The sequence below is a fragment of the Bufo bufo genome, chromosome 7 (assembly GCF_905171765.1).
Source record: "Bufo bufo chromosome 7, aBufBuf1.1, whole genome shotgun sequence".
In the NCBI taxonomy this organism is placed as follows: domain Eukaryota; kingdom Metazoa; phylum Chordata; class Amphibia; order Anura; family Bufonidae; genus Bufo; species Bufo bufo.
In genome coordinates, this window is record NC_053395.1 from 6965567 (window position 1) to 6980895 (window position 15329).

General features: G+C 45.1%; 1 protein-coding gene across 1 annotated transcript in view; it reads right to left on the reverse strand.

Annotated features, from left to right (window-relative positions):
- Positions 1–15329, reverse strand: part of LOC121007941 (transmembrane protease serine 9-like) — a 57655-nt gene that overhangs the window by 4039 nt on the left and 38287 nt on the right. The window contains exons 4-8 of the mRNA XM_040440209.1: positions 14662–14831; positions 9307–9508; positions 7612–7843; positions 7242–7513; positions 3444–3613 (exon numbers count right to left, since the gene is read on the reverse strand). Of these exons, the coding sequence (XP_040296143.1) occupies positions 3444–3613; positions 7242–7513; positions 7612–7843; positions 9307–9508; positions 14662–14831 (1046 nt within the window). The remainder of the gene's footprint in view (positions 1–3443; positions 3614–7241; positions 7514–7611; positions 7844–9306; positions 9509–14661; positions 14832–15329) is intronic.

The following is a 15329-nucleotide window of genomic DNA, read 5'->3' on the forward strand; positions in this document are numbered from 1 at the left end:
AGTGACATGAGCTGTTTGAAGCTCTGTGTGTCCACCAGCCTAAATGACAGCATTTCATAGGCCAGTAGTTTAGAAATGCTGGCATTCAGGGCCAGGGATCGAGGGTGGCTAGGTGGGAATTTACGCTTTCTCTGAAATGTTTGTGAGATGGAGAGCTGAACGCTGCTGTGTGACATGGTTGAGATGCTTGGTGACACAGGTGGTGGTGTTGGTGGTACATCCCATGTTTGCTGGGCGGCAGGTGCCAACGTTCCTCCAGAGGCAGAGGAAGAGGCCGAGGCGGCGGCAGCAGCAGCAGAAGAGGCCGAGGCGGCGGCAGCAGCAGAAGAGGCCGAGGCGGCAGCAGCAGAAGAGGCAGCAGGGGGAGCCTGAGTGACTTCCTTGTTTTTAAGGTGTTTACTCCACTGCAGTTCATGCTTTGCATGCAGGTGCCTGGTCATTAAGGTTGTGCTAAGGTTCAGAACGTTAATGCCTCGCTTCAGGCTCTGATGGCACAGCGTGCAAACCACTCGGGTCTTGTCGTCAGCACATTGTTTGAAGAAGTGCCATGCTAGGGAACTCCTTGAAGCTGCCTTTGGGGTGCTCGGTCCCAGATGGCGGCGGTCAGTAGCAGGCGGAGTCTCTTGGCGGCGGGTGTTCTGATTTTGCCCACTGCTCCCTCTTTTGCTACGCTGTTGGCTCGGTCTCACCACTGCCTCTTCCTCCGAACTGTGAAAGTCAGTGGCACGACCTTCATTCCATGTGGGGTCTAGGACCTCATCGTCCCCTGCATCGTCTTCCACCCAGTCTTGATCCCTGACCTCCTGTTCAGTCTGCACACTGCAGAAAGACGCAGCAGTTGGCACCTGTGTTTCGTCATCATCAGAGACGTGCTGAGGTGGTATTCCCATGTCCTCATCATCAGGAAAAATAAGTGGTTGTGCGATAGTGCATTCTATCTCTTCCACCCCTGGTGAAGGGCTAGGTGGATGCCCTTGGGAAACCCTGGCAGCAGAGTCTTCAAACAGCATAAGAGACTGCTGCATAACTTGAGGCTCAGACAGTTTCCATGATATGCATGGGGGTGATGTGACAGACCGATGGGCTTGGTTTGCATGTGCCATCTGTGCGCTTTCTGCAGAAGACTGGGTGGGAGATAATGTGAACGTGCTGGATCCACTGTCGGCCACCCAATTGACTAATGCCTGTACCTGCTCAGGCCTTACCATCCTTAGAACGGCATTGGGCCCCACCAAATATCGCTGTAAATTCTGCTGGTTACTGGAACCTGAGGTAGTTGGTTCACTAGGACGTGTGGCTGTGGCAGAACGGCCACGTCCTCTCCCAGCACCAGAGGGTCCACTAACACCACCACGACCATGTCCACGTCCGCGTCCGCGTCCCTTATTAGATGTTTTCCTCATTGTTCCCGTTCACCACAATTTTGAGAATGGCAAATTTGGGAATAGTTTTTCAACCCAGAAAAAAAAAAAGTGCTTTTACGGTCACTACAAATAACTTGACCAGCTAAAACAGTACAGATTTGGTTGAATAGAGATGTGAGGCCTGTTTTTTTTTGCGCTGTGTGACAGGTATAGGTTTAATCACAGAATCAGACTTCTATCTGCACGGTAGCGTGTGTCTTAGGTTTTTCTGAATGACACTATCAATACCTTCAATGTAAGATATCCTTTTTGGGATAGATTTCAAGTAGGCCTCAAATACCAGAAACTAGTTATTTTGAGAATGGCAAATTTGGGAATAGTTTTTCAACCCAGAACAAAAAGTGTGCTTTTACGGTCACTACAAATAACTTGACCAGCTAAAACTGTGCAGATTTGGTTGAATAGAAATGTCAGGTCTATTTTTTAGGCGCTGGGTGACAGGCTCAACTTGCCCCTGATGTAATATATGGCGAAAAAATAACCACACTGTTGATGGTTAAATGCACTTGGGTGACACAGGCTCAGCCTGCACCAGATGTAGTATATGGCCAAAAAATAACCACACTGTTGATGGTTAAATGCATTTGGGTGACACAGGCTCAGCCTGCACCAGATGTAGTATATGGCCAAAAAATAATCAGACTGTTGATGGTTAAATGCACTTGGGTGACACAGGCTCAGCCTGCACCAGATGTAGTATATGGCCAAAAAATAACCACACTGTTGATGGTTAAATGCATTTGGGTGACACAGGCTCAGCCTGCAGCTGATGTTGTATATGGCCAAAAAATAATCAGACTGTTGATGGTTAAATGCACTTCGGTGACACAGGCTCAGCCTGCAGCTGATGTAGGATATAGCACAAAATAACCACACTATTGATGGTTAAATACACTTGGTGATAGCTTGTGCTGGCGCACCACAAGTCACAAAATGGCCGCCGATCACCCCAGAAAAAAGTGATCTAAAAACGCTCTGGGCAGCCTCAAAAAAGTGAGCAAGTCAATATTAGCACTTCAATGATCCACAGCTGCAGATCGATCACAGAATGAAGTCTTTTGGAGGAGTTAATCACTGCCTAATCTCGCCCTAACGTCGCAGCTGCAACCTCTCCCTATGCTTCAATCAGCAGAGTGACGTGCAGCGCTACGTGACCCAAGCTTATATAGAGGCTGGGTCACATGCTGCACTGGCCAATCACAGCCATGCCAATAGTAGGCAAGGCTGTGATGGCCTCTTGGGCCAAGTAGTATGACGCTTGTTGATTGGCTGCTTTGCAGCCTTTCAAAAAGCGCCAAGAAAGCGCCGAACACCGAACCCGAACCCGGACTTTTACGAAAATGTTCGGGTTCGGGTCCGTGTCACGGACACCCCAAAATTCGGTACGAACCCGAACTATACAGTTCGGGTTCGCTCATCCCTATTGGTGACCACTTGGCCTGCTGAGAGGACAACTTGTCTTGAGTAATTGTTCGGTGTAAGTCATTGACCAGCATTGTCCACAGCACTAAACAATCAAAACACTGAGATGTCATCAGAACACATATGGAGAATATTGTCTAGAAGGAAAGACAAGCTAGATATTCCACGTATGACCTCATCTCTGGCTTTATCATCTGAAAAGTCAAGCAATAAACATTTCTCCTCTCCATAGACGCCCATCAGCTATGAAAGCTGTTAAGTGACTTCTCAGGAGTATGAAAAGGAAGAACAAGACATAAATCTGGGCTCAAGTTTGATTTATTAAAACTACGTATGGACATTCTCTGGTTCTTTATTCACGGCTTTAGTATAATAACGATATACAGTAGATGCCATTATAGGTTTATTTATTTATGTTATTATGTGGGATTGATTTTTTATCTTTTTACAGGGGTAATTAAATAAATAAAAATTTTATATACTGTATATCACAAGGATTTTTTTTTTTGTTGTATTTTTGCATTTATCCATACAGTACTGGATAGTGTGTGCCAGCCTATTTATTATTAATTTACTGTAAGATATAAATCTGTGTACCTGGCATGAATCCTTCGTTCCATTTTCGTACCCGGAACATATCATATCATTCTTGATAATGTTGGTGTTCGCATTCACAATAGAGTTTTTGTGGTACATAGCATCACACGTTTTGGAGTCAATCAGTGGGGTCATCACTTCTTGAAGAGTCATAGGATACGGTAGATTCACTGTGGTGTTACATAAGACATTGTGAGGCTTCTCATCTATCTACACATGACTATTACATTGTACAAGTGCAACCAATCTTTGTAGAATTGAGTTCTAAACATTGATATTTCCCCCTCTAGTATTATGAAAGGACCGACCTCTCCTCTCGTGGTTCTTCTACATTTCTTCTAAGGTTTGGTGTAGTTTAGAAAACCCAGTTTCCAATACCCGACTAAGTGTAGGGTCCTGTGTTCTGGATCCTCATTTCTTGGTCAGAGCAGAGAATGGTTTCAAATAACATCCATCTCTCTGGAGGATCTGTGCCAGATCTCCTATGATAGTGCTGTAGGGAAACGGATCACTTACCGGCAGATTCCTCTTCATATTACAACTGATTGGTGGGGACTCAGCAAGGAGACACTTTGTGAGCTGCTTATTGTCAAGGGGACTTTCTTATCAATATGATTTGTCAACACAGAGAACATCTTTCACCTTCTATAACCATGACTGGAGTTTACTGTGGTCTGCCTTACAATTTGTCTGCCTTATAAATTTGCAGATTTGAAATTTACACTATCCAGAAGATGGAGCTACAAGAGCAAATAGAAAAAGCCCCAAGTAAGTATTGGGTTTGGGATTTAAATCCGGGTGTATAACCTAGAAAGATATTTCAGCCACATTGTCTTGACTCATGGAAAGACCGTCCACCATAAACTTTGCTCAATTTTGCATTCGCCATCAGACCACTGGTTTTATTTGAATCAGAGAAGACTCAGAGGAGCTTTCTACTTATTACTGACAGTACTGCCATTGAGATTAGAGATGAGCGAAGTCCGGTTCGCCTAATTTTTCGGAAAAATTTGCAGCGAATTACGTAAAAAAAAATGGCTATTTCCTGTCTGCAGGGCCTCTATAGTGGTGTAGAACACTGTGCCTGTATAGCGGTGTAGAACACTGTGCCGTGCAGTAACACACATAGGGAGTCTGCTGTGGTAGTGAAATAATACTGTGAGTCCGTATGACCTGCAGATGACAGGCGTCGCTCTTAGAATCACTGCGCACTGCACTTATTTGGGCAGTCACGGGGCCAAAACTGACCAAATAACTCAAGTGTGAACTCAGCCTTACAGGTCGATGTTAGCGCCAATAAGACGCGCGCTCCTTTTACACCGTCGCCAGCTGATTCTACATAGATGTCTACAGAACCTGTTCTATTAAACACTGATACAAGTAGAGCCCCCGACAGAGTGGAGAGGGGGTCAGCAGTAAGTTTGTGTTGACGTCACAGATTATTTTGCCGTTCCTCTGATCCGTCAAAACAATAACCCCCAAAAATGGATCCTGTCTGTGGAGCGTCTGCCTTCACTCGGTCAGCATCTGGTCAGTAATCCATCAGTATTGCTAAAGCCAAAAAAACAGGAGTGGATCCAAAACAGAGATGACACATGAACGGAATATTTTCATGTCTTCTGTGTTTTGTACCCACTCCTGCTTTTGGCTACCAAATTTTAAACCAATTCTGATGGGACCATACAGGCCTTACAGCTGCTACACAGATAGTTTTTCTTTCCTTCTGACAGATCAGAAGAAAGGTCAAATAATTGATGATGTCAGCCAGGCCAAAAGCCAAAATAGTGGCCCAGTCATGAAGTGGGGAGGGTGGGAACAGCACGAGAAGTCCACAGAGTGGCCCTATGACACCGTGGTGAGATGGAAGCAGCATGAGGGGGCCACAGAGTGGCCCAATGACAAAGACTGGAGGTTTCGGCAGCAGCAGCATCAGGAGGAGGCCACAGAGTGGCACAATGACAGAGTCTGTAGTTGGCAGCAGCATGAGGAAGCCACAGAGTGGCCTAATGACAGAGTCTGGAGGTGGCAGCAGCATGAGGAAGCCTCAGAGTGGCACAGTGACAAAGTCTGTAGGTGTCGGCAGCACCAGGAGGAGGCCACAGAGTGGCACAATGACAGAGTGTGGATGTGGCAGCAGCATAAGTAGGCCACAGAGTGGCACAATGACAGAGTCTGGAGGTGGCAGCAGCATCAGGAGGAGGCCACAGAGTGGCACAATGACGATGAGTGTCGATTGATCAAGATACTTCTGGGGGAACCTGCCTGGCATGAACAGGCCTCTTGTAGCTACAGACAATGAGAAGACAAAGCGTCAAGATGGCTTTGAGCTCGGAAGAGTCACAACGTTTATTTATTTTATGCGCTTATATAGCGCTACTATATTCTGCAGCGCTTTACAGACATTTGCATCTAACTATCCCTAATGGGGCTCACAATCTAAGGTCCCTATCAGTATGTCTTTGGAGTTCATCAAGATACGTCACAAAAGATCTTACCGCATATAACCGCAGCGCTGACCGCTGAATTAATTTTGGTTTTTCGACCAAAATACTTTAATAAAGATTTTACCACATATTACTGTAGCGCTAAACGCTGAAAAAAGTTTGTTTTTCCACTGAAAAACGACAATAAAGATTTTACCACATATAATCGAGCACGGAGATGGAGAGGGTCTTCGGATTCGCCCCGCATTATACGGACATCTCAGTAATGAACCGCTGCTCCCGACAGCAGCTCCTGGGAAGGTCATGGAGCATCCCGGTCATCCGGCATCTATTTGCCCCGCTGAAGGATTATTTTGAAAGTGTGTAGAAGCCACACGGGGCCCCCACGCTGCAGATTTATCATAGAGAGATCATGGAGGTTTTACCGCATATACCTACAGCGCTGAACGCTGATTAAAATTTGTTTTTGTACTGAAATAATAATAAAAGTGAAATGCGTATATAGTTTTCGTTTTGTACTGAAAGAGGCCACGCTTTCACCACAAATAACTGCAACAGTGAAGTGCGTAATTTTTTTTCCTTTTTGTACTGAAATAGGACACTGAACGCTTTCACCACATATAACTGCAGAAGTGAACTGAGAATATATTTTTGTCTTTCTGTACAGAAATAGGCCACTAAACACTTTTAGCAGAAATAATTGCACCAGTGAAGTGCGTATATATTTTTCTTTCTGTACGCTTTCAACATATATAACTGCAGAAGTGAACTTTTTCCACAGATATAAGCCACTAAAGGCTTTTCAACACAGGACTTGCACCCCAAGAACAAATTTCTGGAATGACAGAGCTGTATAATGGCTATTTGGATCCCCAAATACTCTTTCCCTGCACTTGTAAGTAATTTTTTCAGTTTTTTTTGTTCACAATGAGGTTTTTCCAATTGAAGTCCCTAGCTCTTTCTCACGTCTGTCCCTGCACTCAGAACGCTGGAAAATGGCAGAATCTAGAATGGCTTCCGTATTTCTAGGGCTGTGACATCACAGGGCAGGCTGGCTGCTGATTGGCTGCATGCATGCATGTCAATCTGGGTGATCCCGCCTTCCCATCCCCATGTCCTCAATCCTCACACGAGTAGCCGCCATTTTAGGAAAAATTGCAATTCATTACCACGAAGAGCGAGGAAATTCGCATTCGCTGCAAATAAAAATTTTCCTGACATACGGATGGAATTCCACTTCATCAGCTTCGATTCGCTCATCTCTAATTGAGGTATATATGGACTGAAATAGTATTTAGGAAATTCTTGCTAAAAACCACAGCAGTTGAGGAACAAGTAATAAATGGAGACTCACCACCAGATCTAGTGTTCCCCCAGCCAGTTACCCAGCATTCCAAACCAGTCGGGAAGCTGACAGACAAAGATGGTAAACAGATAGGCAGGATGTAGTTGGTGTAGGGGACAGGGTCAGTCAGCTTGATAAGGGCAATGTCTCCACTGCTCCCTGCCCCAGCAAATGTGGGGTAAGTTATAATTCGCTCTACAGAGGCATAATATTCATGGTAACCGGTGATGGACAGCTGGTATTTCCCCGCCACGATAACATAATTATATGGTTTGATGGAGCTGTGAAGAACATAGGAAACATATTAGGAATAGACACTTTGGGTCCAGTATTCGGTGTCTTGTGGGAAATAATACACATGGTCACGAGTAAAACTTACTATCCAAAGCAATGAGCAGCAGTCAGGACCCACTGGTTAGAGATCAAGGACCCACCACAGATATGAGATCCCTTGTACCGCAGGCTGATCTGCCAGGGCCATTCTCCATCCACAGCATCCATGCCCCCTACAATTCGGTTACTGAACATCGGAGAGCCGCAAACATAATTAATGGGTGAGGTTGAGGTATAATTGAGCTTCAACTGAGCGATCTGGGGCGGAGAAGTCGTTACTGGAATAACATAATACAGACATGAAATTATTACAACAAAGATGATAATGAACAACTGCGTAGAGGTGAGCAAACTTCCTGTCTATAAAAACGCTGAAGGTGAATTTCCTATGGAGTTATATAGGCCATTACAAGGCGATGAAGGCTGAAATATGCATCACCATATCATGGCCAATATCTCCATAACAGGACATCCACTAAAATGTTTGGTCACATCTCCATCTACATGTAATCAATGTTATAGGTATAAATGGGTAACAAACCATCCATCAGCCTATGTAATTCCAGAGGAAGCAAAAGCAAGACCTTAGGGTGGACTATGACTGGCCATAGACATGAAATAGCTGTTGGCCAAACATTCGTTTAACCAACAGCTATCTCTCCTTATCTTGACATGCACATGGACGATCGGCTCAGTTGAGCATGCATGTATTCTCATTAGTAACAAGGGAGTGTTTTACAATCAGGAGAGGGTTTGGAGATCGCATTAGATGGTTGCTGATCCCACCAATGTACATTTAATATCTATGGCCAGCTCAAGAGGGACCTAGGTCCCCAATAGAGCCACTTGCACTTTTTACATGCTACGCACTTCTGCTACCACAGAAAACCTCCCTCAATTACCGTAATAGCTCAACTGGGAATCTGTCTCTCCGAGATTTCCGGAGTTCAGGGGGTTTCCGTGAGGACAGTGATCCTGACTAGGAGGTAGCCACCACTTGTGGGCTCTATGGTCTATATCAATCTCCTTCTCATCTCAATCTCCTCAATCTTCTTCCTCCACTTCTCAAAAACTTTTTGTTCTATTCCACATTTTTAATTTATTGGAGAAATTGTGGTTATGTAAGAAAATAAAATTCTGTTTCTTTTGTAATCTTTCCATAAGATAAAGGGGGTCATTCACTAACCAGAAATACTAACCAGTAGGCTTATTTCTGGCGCAGATTGCGCTGCAATCTGTGACTTTTCCCCACTCACGTCAGGTCAAAAATATTGGACGTGGAGTGGGCTGGAACTTGGAACTTGCCTTATGCAACATACACTTCTTTTTTCCATGGTTACGACCACCCTGTAATCCAGCAGTGGTGGTCGTGCTTGCACACTGTAGAAATAAGTGCTAGTCTATGCACACTCTCATGGTCGTGAGACATGGGCATTAAGAAATGTATTGTATTAACTTTCTCTACATGATACATGCCACTTGCTGAGGTGAGACAATCCCTTTAAGACCAGTGTTTTAGACACTGGTCTTAATAAGCCCTATAGCTGGTGCTGTTATGAAGAGGCGCCGGTCTCTACATTACATGCCACTTTCTGAAGTGACACAACCCCTTAAATAAATGACCCCCAACATGTTTAGAAGAGAAGTGTGGAGCCTGCACGGTGGATGCAGAAGGTGTCTGGAGGCTCTAGTAAATGACTTTCCACAGGATTGTGCCTGAGTAGTGGTGTCCACATCTTACCTTCTGGTGTAGGCAGGGGTATGTCTACAAGGTCAATGAAGGTCGCATCGGGAACATAGCTCTGGATCCATGCTGCATGGGCCGGTACTAAGGTGTACACCCCAGGGAGGTAAGGTAAAGCACATCCTTTCGCCCAACTTACGATGCCTGCTTCAGACCAGACACCATTTACTTTACACACCAGAGGTCCCCCGGGGTCTCCCTGGAAGACACAAATGGCAGCAATTTCCACAGAAAGGTCATTATTTGTGAAATTAGTGAAAAATGTCATCCTATGGAATCATCCTAGTCTGGTGGGTGGATCCAAGGTAGGTGAATATTCTGAAGGTCTGACACCATAGAGCAGGTGCATGCATAGAACTGCAAAGGATGCAATGTGGTGTGGCGCCCCCTCTCTCTGTCAAACACCTAGGATGCTGCAGCCAACGTTTAGGAAGTGGAGGGCCCCAATCAGAGCGGATGTAAGTGCGCTGCAATCACCGGCGCCAGTGCTGCATCTATGGCTCACTTAAGAAAAGCTGTTGCCGGTGTTCTGAGATATTTTCCTACCTCAGATATTTTCCTACCCGGCAAACTGAGCATGCTCAGTAAAAGTGAATTCCACACCCACATGTAAAGTTCCTGCCCATTCTCCCCACCCATTATATCTGGTAGAAAAATAGCATAGCTATACATGTGGTAAATGGCTGCCTATGATATTTTCCTACCCTTACTTTATTGAAAGTATATTCTTCAGTAACCTTTTTAATAATGATCTCTACTTTTTCATGCACTGCTGTATGTAGTTTACTATTTTGAAAGTATAATAATGATCTGAACTTTTCTATTCACTGCTGCGCCATGCGACCGATTTGTGATCACAATTTTTTTGCGATCACAAATCGGTCCGTCGGATCACAAAATTGCGAGCGAACTTTGCGATCCGATGCGATTCCATTATATGATTTGCAGCGTACTCAAGTTAGGGTTAATAGTGTTCCTGGGTGTTGTAGTGCAATTGTGACCACTAACCTGAGACAGCTGACTCTCTGCAAGGGCAAGTAGTGAACGGTAATGTTCGTGACGCCAGTGCCAATTAAACGGTGGCACGCCGTTTGCTGATAGCAGAAATAACTGAGGAACCACGTGATGTTAAAACAGAACTCAAACTTTAGTAGTCATCATACATGGACATAGATGGAAGCGCAGTTCCTTTGCAGACAGTTGGTTGCAGTACATTTGATGCAGGCAGTATATATAGCAAGGTGACTTCAGAGTGTTAAACACAGGACTTGCAGTACAGGCGGCTTGCACTCTATGGAACGTAAAGACTCTTCTCCAAGGCCCGATGCCCTAGCTCTGGCGTATATCCTTGGTTTTATAATTATCAAGTACCTCCTCTGTTGTCTTTAGTACCTCTTACTTTTCTGGACTTGCCTCTGTCTCTCCCAGTTTCCTCAAGCTGGTTAACGGTGGTGTTCCTGCTTCTGCATATATAAACTCAGGAGGGTAACCTTCTCCTTGGATCTGGAACCCGGTTACAGGGGCTGCAATACCCTCTCCTGGTCTGCAGGCTTCAGGCCTGGACTTGACTCTGACATGGTCCAACTCTAACTCTAACTACAACCACAACTCCAACTACTACTACTCTTCCTTTCCCTGACTGGGCCTTATATAAACTAGGGCTCCCTAGCTCCATCTAATGACTAAGAGCTGGAATGACACCCCTAACAGGCCTGCACATGCAAGTTTCACAGTAACAGGGAAGTACAGAGCATTACATTACATTTTATGAAGATGACTTATACCAACCTCCCCATAAATAAGGGGAAACGACAGCACACAAGTGACCCTTCTGTAGTGACGGGCCTTACAGCCCCCGTACACTACATATTTCCTATTACGATTGCACCGAGATTTACCAACCGGTCCTGAAGGGATATATGTGACTGATGGGGTATAAGTAACTCTATTTTGTCTTTTCAGTAACGTGCATTACATTTGGTCAGAGCACTTTTTATTTCCCTTCCCCCTTATGGAATGTGTGAAACTTCCTGTGCTGTTTCAAGATATCCATACATTCCTTAGTCTGTAAGTTTGAACAGCCTTCTAACCATATAAGGTCATCTGGCTCAAGTGTCTGCTGGCCTATGTGTATATACCTGATTGGTCAAATGCTGTTACTATGAGTCATCTATTATGTTAATGCAGAGCTCATGTGTGATCGATACCATAGGTCGAATACTAATGCTAACATATGATTGGATGTCAAGGAAGCTCAACCCCCTCTATTATAACTGTTTGCCAACTGTGGAATAAACCAGAATGGATTGGAACTAGACATGTGTTAAGTTTTTATCTGATTCATTCTCCCGGTACCGGATAAGGTTTAATTCAAGCATATCACCGAATTCATGTGTCAGGGACACCGTTAGGCAAGAGAGTATATTGCCCAACAGGTCCGATCTCGGTGCAAGCGATTTTTCACTAACAGTCCGTCGCATCCAATGGCACTTGCCATTTCCCCGCCATTAAGCGATTATTCACTGAAATAATCACTCGATCGCACGGGGGATTGAACCGTGTATGGCTAGCCTATGTAGTATCCTACCCTGTGATATTTTCCTACACTATTGTTATATGTTCTTACCCTGTGATGGGGGGTAGGAAAATATCATGGCATGTTATATAGATTTCATCCTGTGATATTTTCCTACCCTTATCTCATTCCATGATATGTTTTTACCCTGTGATGGGGGCGTAGGAAAATATCACGGCATGTTATATAGATTTCATCCTGTGATATTTTCCTACACTTATCTCACTCCATTTTTTTCTTACAAAGTCTCATATTCCACTAACTTGTGACAAAAAATAAAAACTTCCATGAACTCACTATGCCCATCACGAAATACCTTGGGGTGTCTTCTTTCCAAAATGGGGTCACTTGTGGGGTAGTTATACTGCCCTGGCATTCTAGGGGCCCTAATGTGTGGTAAGTAGTTTGAAATCAAAATGTGTAAAAAATGCCCTGTGAAATCCTAAAGGTGCTCTTTGGAATGTGGGCCCCTTTGCCCACCTAGGCTGCAAAAAAGTGTCACATCTGGTATCGCCGTACTCAGGAGAAGCATGGGTATATGTAAAATGACACCCCAAAACACATAGCCCAACTTCTCCTGAGTATGGAGATGCCAGATGTGTGACACTTTTTTGCAGCCTAGATGCGCAAAGGGGCCCAAATTCCTTTTAGGAGGGCATTTTTAGACATTTGGATCCCAGACGTCTTCTCACGCTTTAGGGCCTCTAAAATGCCAGGGCAGTATAAATACCCCACATGTGACCCCATTTTGGAAAGAAGACACCCCAAGGTATTCAATGAGGGGCATGGCGAGTTCATAGAATTTTTTTTTTTTGGCACAAGTTAGCGGAAATTGATTATTTTTATTTTTTTCTCACAAAGTCTCCCTTTCCGCTAACTTGGGACAAAAATTTAAATCTTTCATGGACTCAATATGCCTCTCACGGAATACCTTGGAGTGTCTTCTTTCCGAAATGGGGTCACATGTGGGATATTTATACTGCCCTGGCATTCTATGGGCCCTAAAGCGTGAGAAGAAGTCTGGAATATAAATGTCTAAAAAATTTACGCATTTGGATTCCGTGAGGGGTATGGTGAGTTCATGTGAGATTTTATTTTTTGACACAAGTTAGTGGAATATGAGACTTTGTAATAAAAAAATAAAAATTAAATTAAATTAAATTTCCGCTAACTTGGGCCAAAAAAAATGTCTGAATGGAGCCTTACAGGGGGGTGATCAATGACAGGGGGGTGATCAGGGAGTCTATATGGGGTGATCACCCCCTGTCATTGATCACCCCCCTGTAAGGCTCCATTCAGATGTCCGTATGTGTTTTGCGGATCCGATCCATGGATGCGTGGATCTGTAAAAAACATACGGACGTCTGAATGGAGCCTTACAGGGGGGTGATCAATGACAGGGTGGTGATCAATGACAGGGTGGTGATCAGGCAGTCCATATGGGGTGATCAGGGGTTAATAAGGGGTTAATAAGTGACAGGGGGGGTGTAGTGTAGTGGTGTTTGGTGCTACTTATTACTGAGCTGCCTGTGTCCTCTGGTGGTCGATCCAAACAAAGGGGACCACCAGAGGACCAGGTAGCAGGTATATTAGACGCTGTTATCAAAACAGCGTCTAATATGCCTGTTAGGGGTTAAAAAAAATCGCATCTCCAGCCTGCCAGTGAACGATCGCCGCTGGCAGGCTGGAGATCCACTCGCTTACCTTCCGATCCTGTGAACGCGCGCGCCTGTGTGTGCGCGTTCACAGGAAATCTCGCGTCTCGCGAGATGACGCGTATATGCGTGACTCTGCCTGCAGCTGCCGCCTCCGGAACGCGATCCTGCGTTAGGCGGTCCGGAGGCGGTTAATGAGGCAGTAAAAAAAACTAAATAGTATGAAGGTGTGATCTACAGCATCCAGTAGCAGCTTGAAGAGTTCCCTAACCCCCTCCTCCTGTCCCACAGAGAAGAGACAGTAACAGTGCAGACTCACAGACTTCTGCTTCACACTTCCCGATCTCTCTCCTCAGGCAGCCTGTCCTTCTCTGCTGGAGTGAATGGGGGGCTGTTTGAGTCTCTGCAGGGGGCCCAGCAGAAGGGGTATTGTGAAAGTGAAATGACAGAAGCTCCCTGATGATGGAAGTACTCATCCTTCTAAGCTACATACAGTATATAGGAGACATGCAGTATATAGGAGACAGTGAGTCCAGCAGATAGCACAGTACAGAAGTTACATACAGTATATAATACAACAATTTAAAACCAGTAGGAATTTACATGTGACAGCCGTAGACACTATAAATCCAGCAGAACGGGAACAGAAGCAGTAGGAAAATATAATGGGTGGGGAGAATGGGCAGGAACTTTACATGTGGGTGTGGAATTCACTTTTACTGAGCATGCTCAGTTTGCCGGGTAGGAAAATATCTGAGGTAGGAAAATATCTCAGAACACGGGCAATCAGGAGGAGAGGTTGTGCTGGGGCCCAAGCTGGGGGCTTTTCCATCCTGGCCCTTCAGCCCTTAGTTACCCCCATCTACAGACACCAATTGTTCTACGTTTTGTTGTCCTCCATTTGCTGGAGGGCACAGGGCAGCGGGCGGAGCACCCATCATAATTTACTGTACAAATTCTGCAAGTGTGAATATCCCAGATCTCTATGTAACTGTGGAAGATAAAGTGGAAGTCTTCAGCATGGGCAGATGGATGTGGTCCTGGCTATCGATCGCCGTGCACCTACAGGTGGGTCCAATGGAAGACAGCAGCCTCGCCCATCTCCACACCACTCGTACTTACCTGGCAGGAATCCTTGCCTCCATCTATGTAACCAGAACATATCATGTCATCTAGGATGATGGTCTGGTTGCTGCTGATGTTGGAGAACATATGGTAGAGCTGGTCACATGTCGCTCGGTCAATGATCTGTGTCATCACTTCCTGTAGAGTGTCGGGATACCATGTTCCGTCTAGGAAATGGGGAAATGAATGGATCTGAATCTAAGTGGAAACCTGGAACCTCTACCCAACAACAAGGTGATCAGTCAATGCCTACACAGGCATGTTCCACCCTATAGGGCGGAGGGCCTTCTTATTGTGGCCTCTGGCAGAACGACCATACATATGTCTTTGTATTAATAGCAGACAGAGGTACAATATGGTCCCATAAAGTAGAAGAGGAGCCATAGTGAAGCTCTGTAGACCTCAGTGGTCATACCATGCTGCAATACATGGTGAGGGGTCACATCTGTGCCCACCTAATCAGGCTGCTTCGTTTACTTCACGGCTTGGTGACTTTTTGTTAGAGCCTCTTCGCTGTAACTGGAGACGAGTGAACTGATTCTAATTCAATTGAGTTTGTTACAAATTCCAGGGCATGGAGGATAAAGATGGAGGATCACAGCTGGTGGACTCCCCCACAACGCTCTTCAGGCAACCTGACCGCCAATCAGGAGGCAGGATACTGG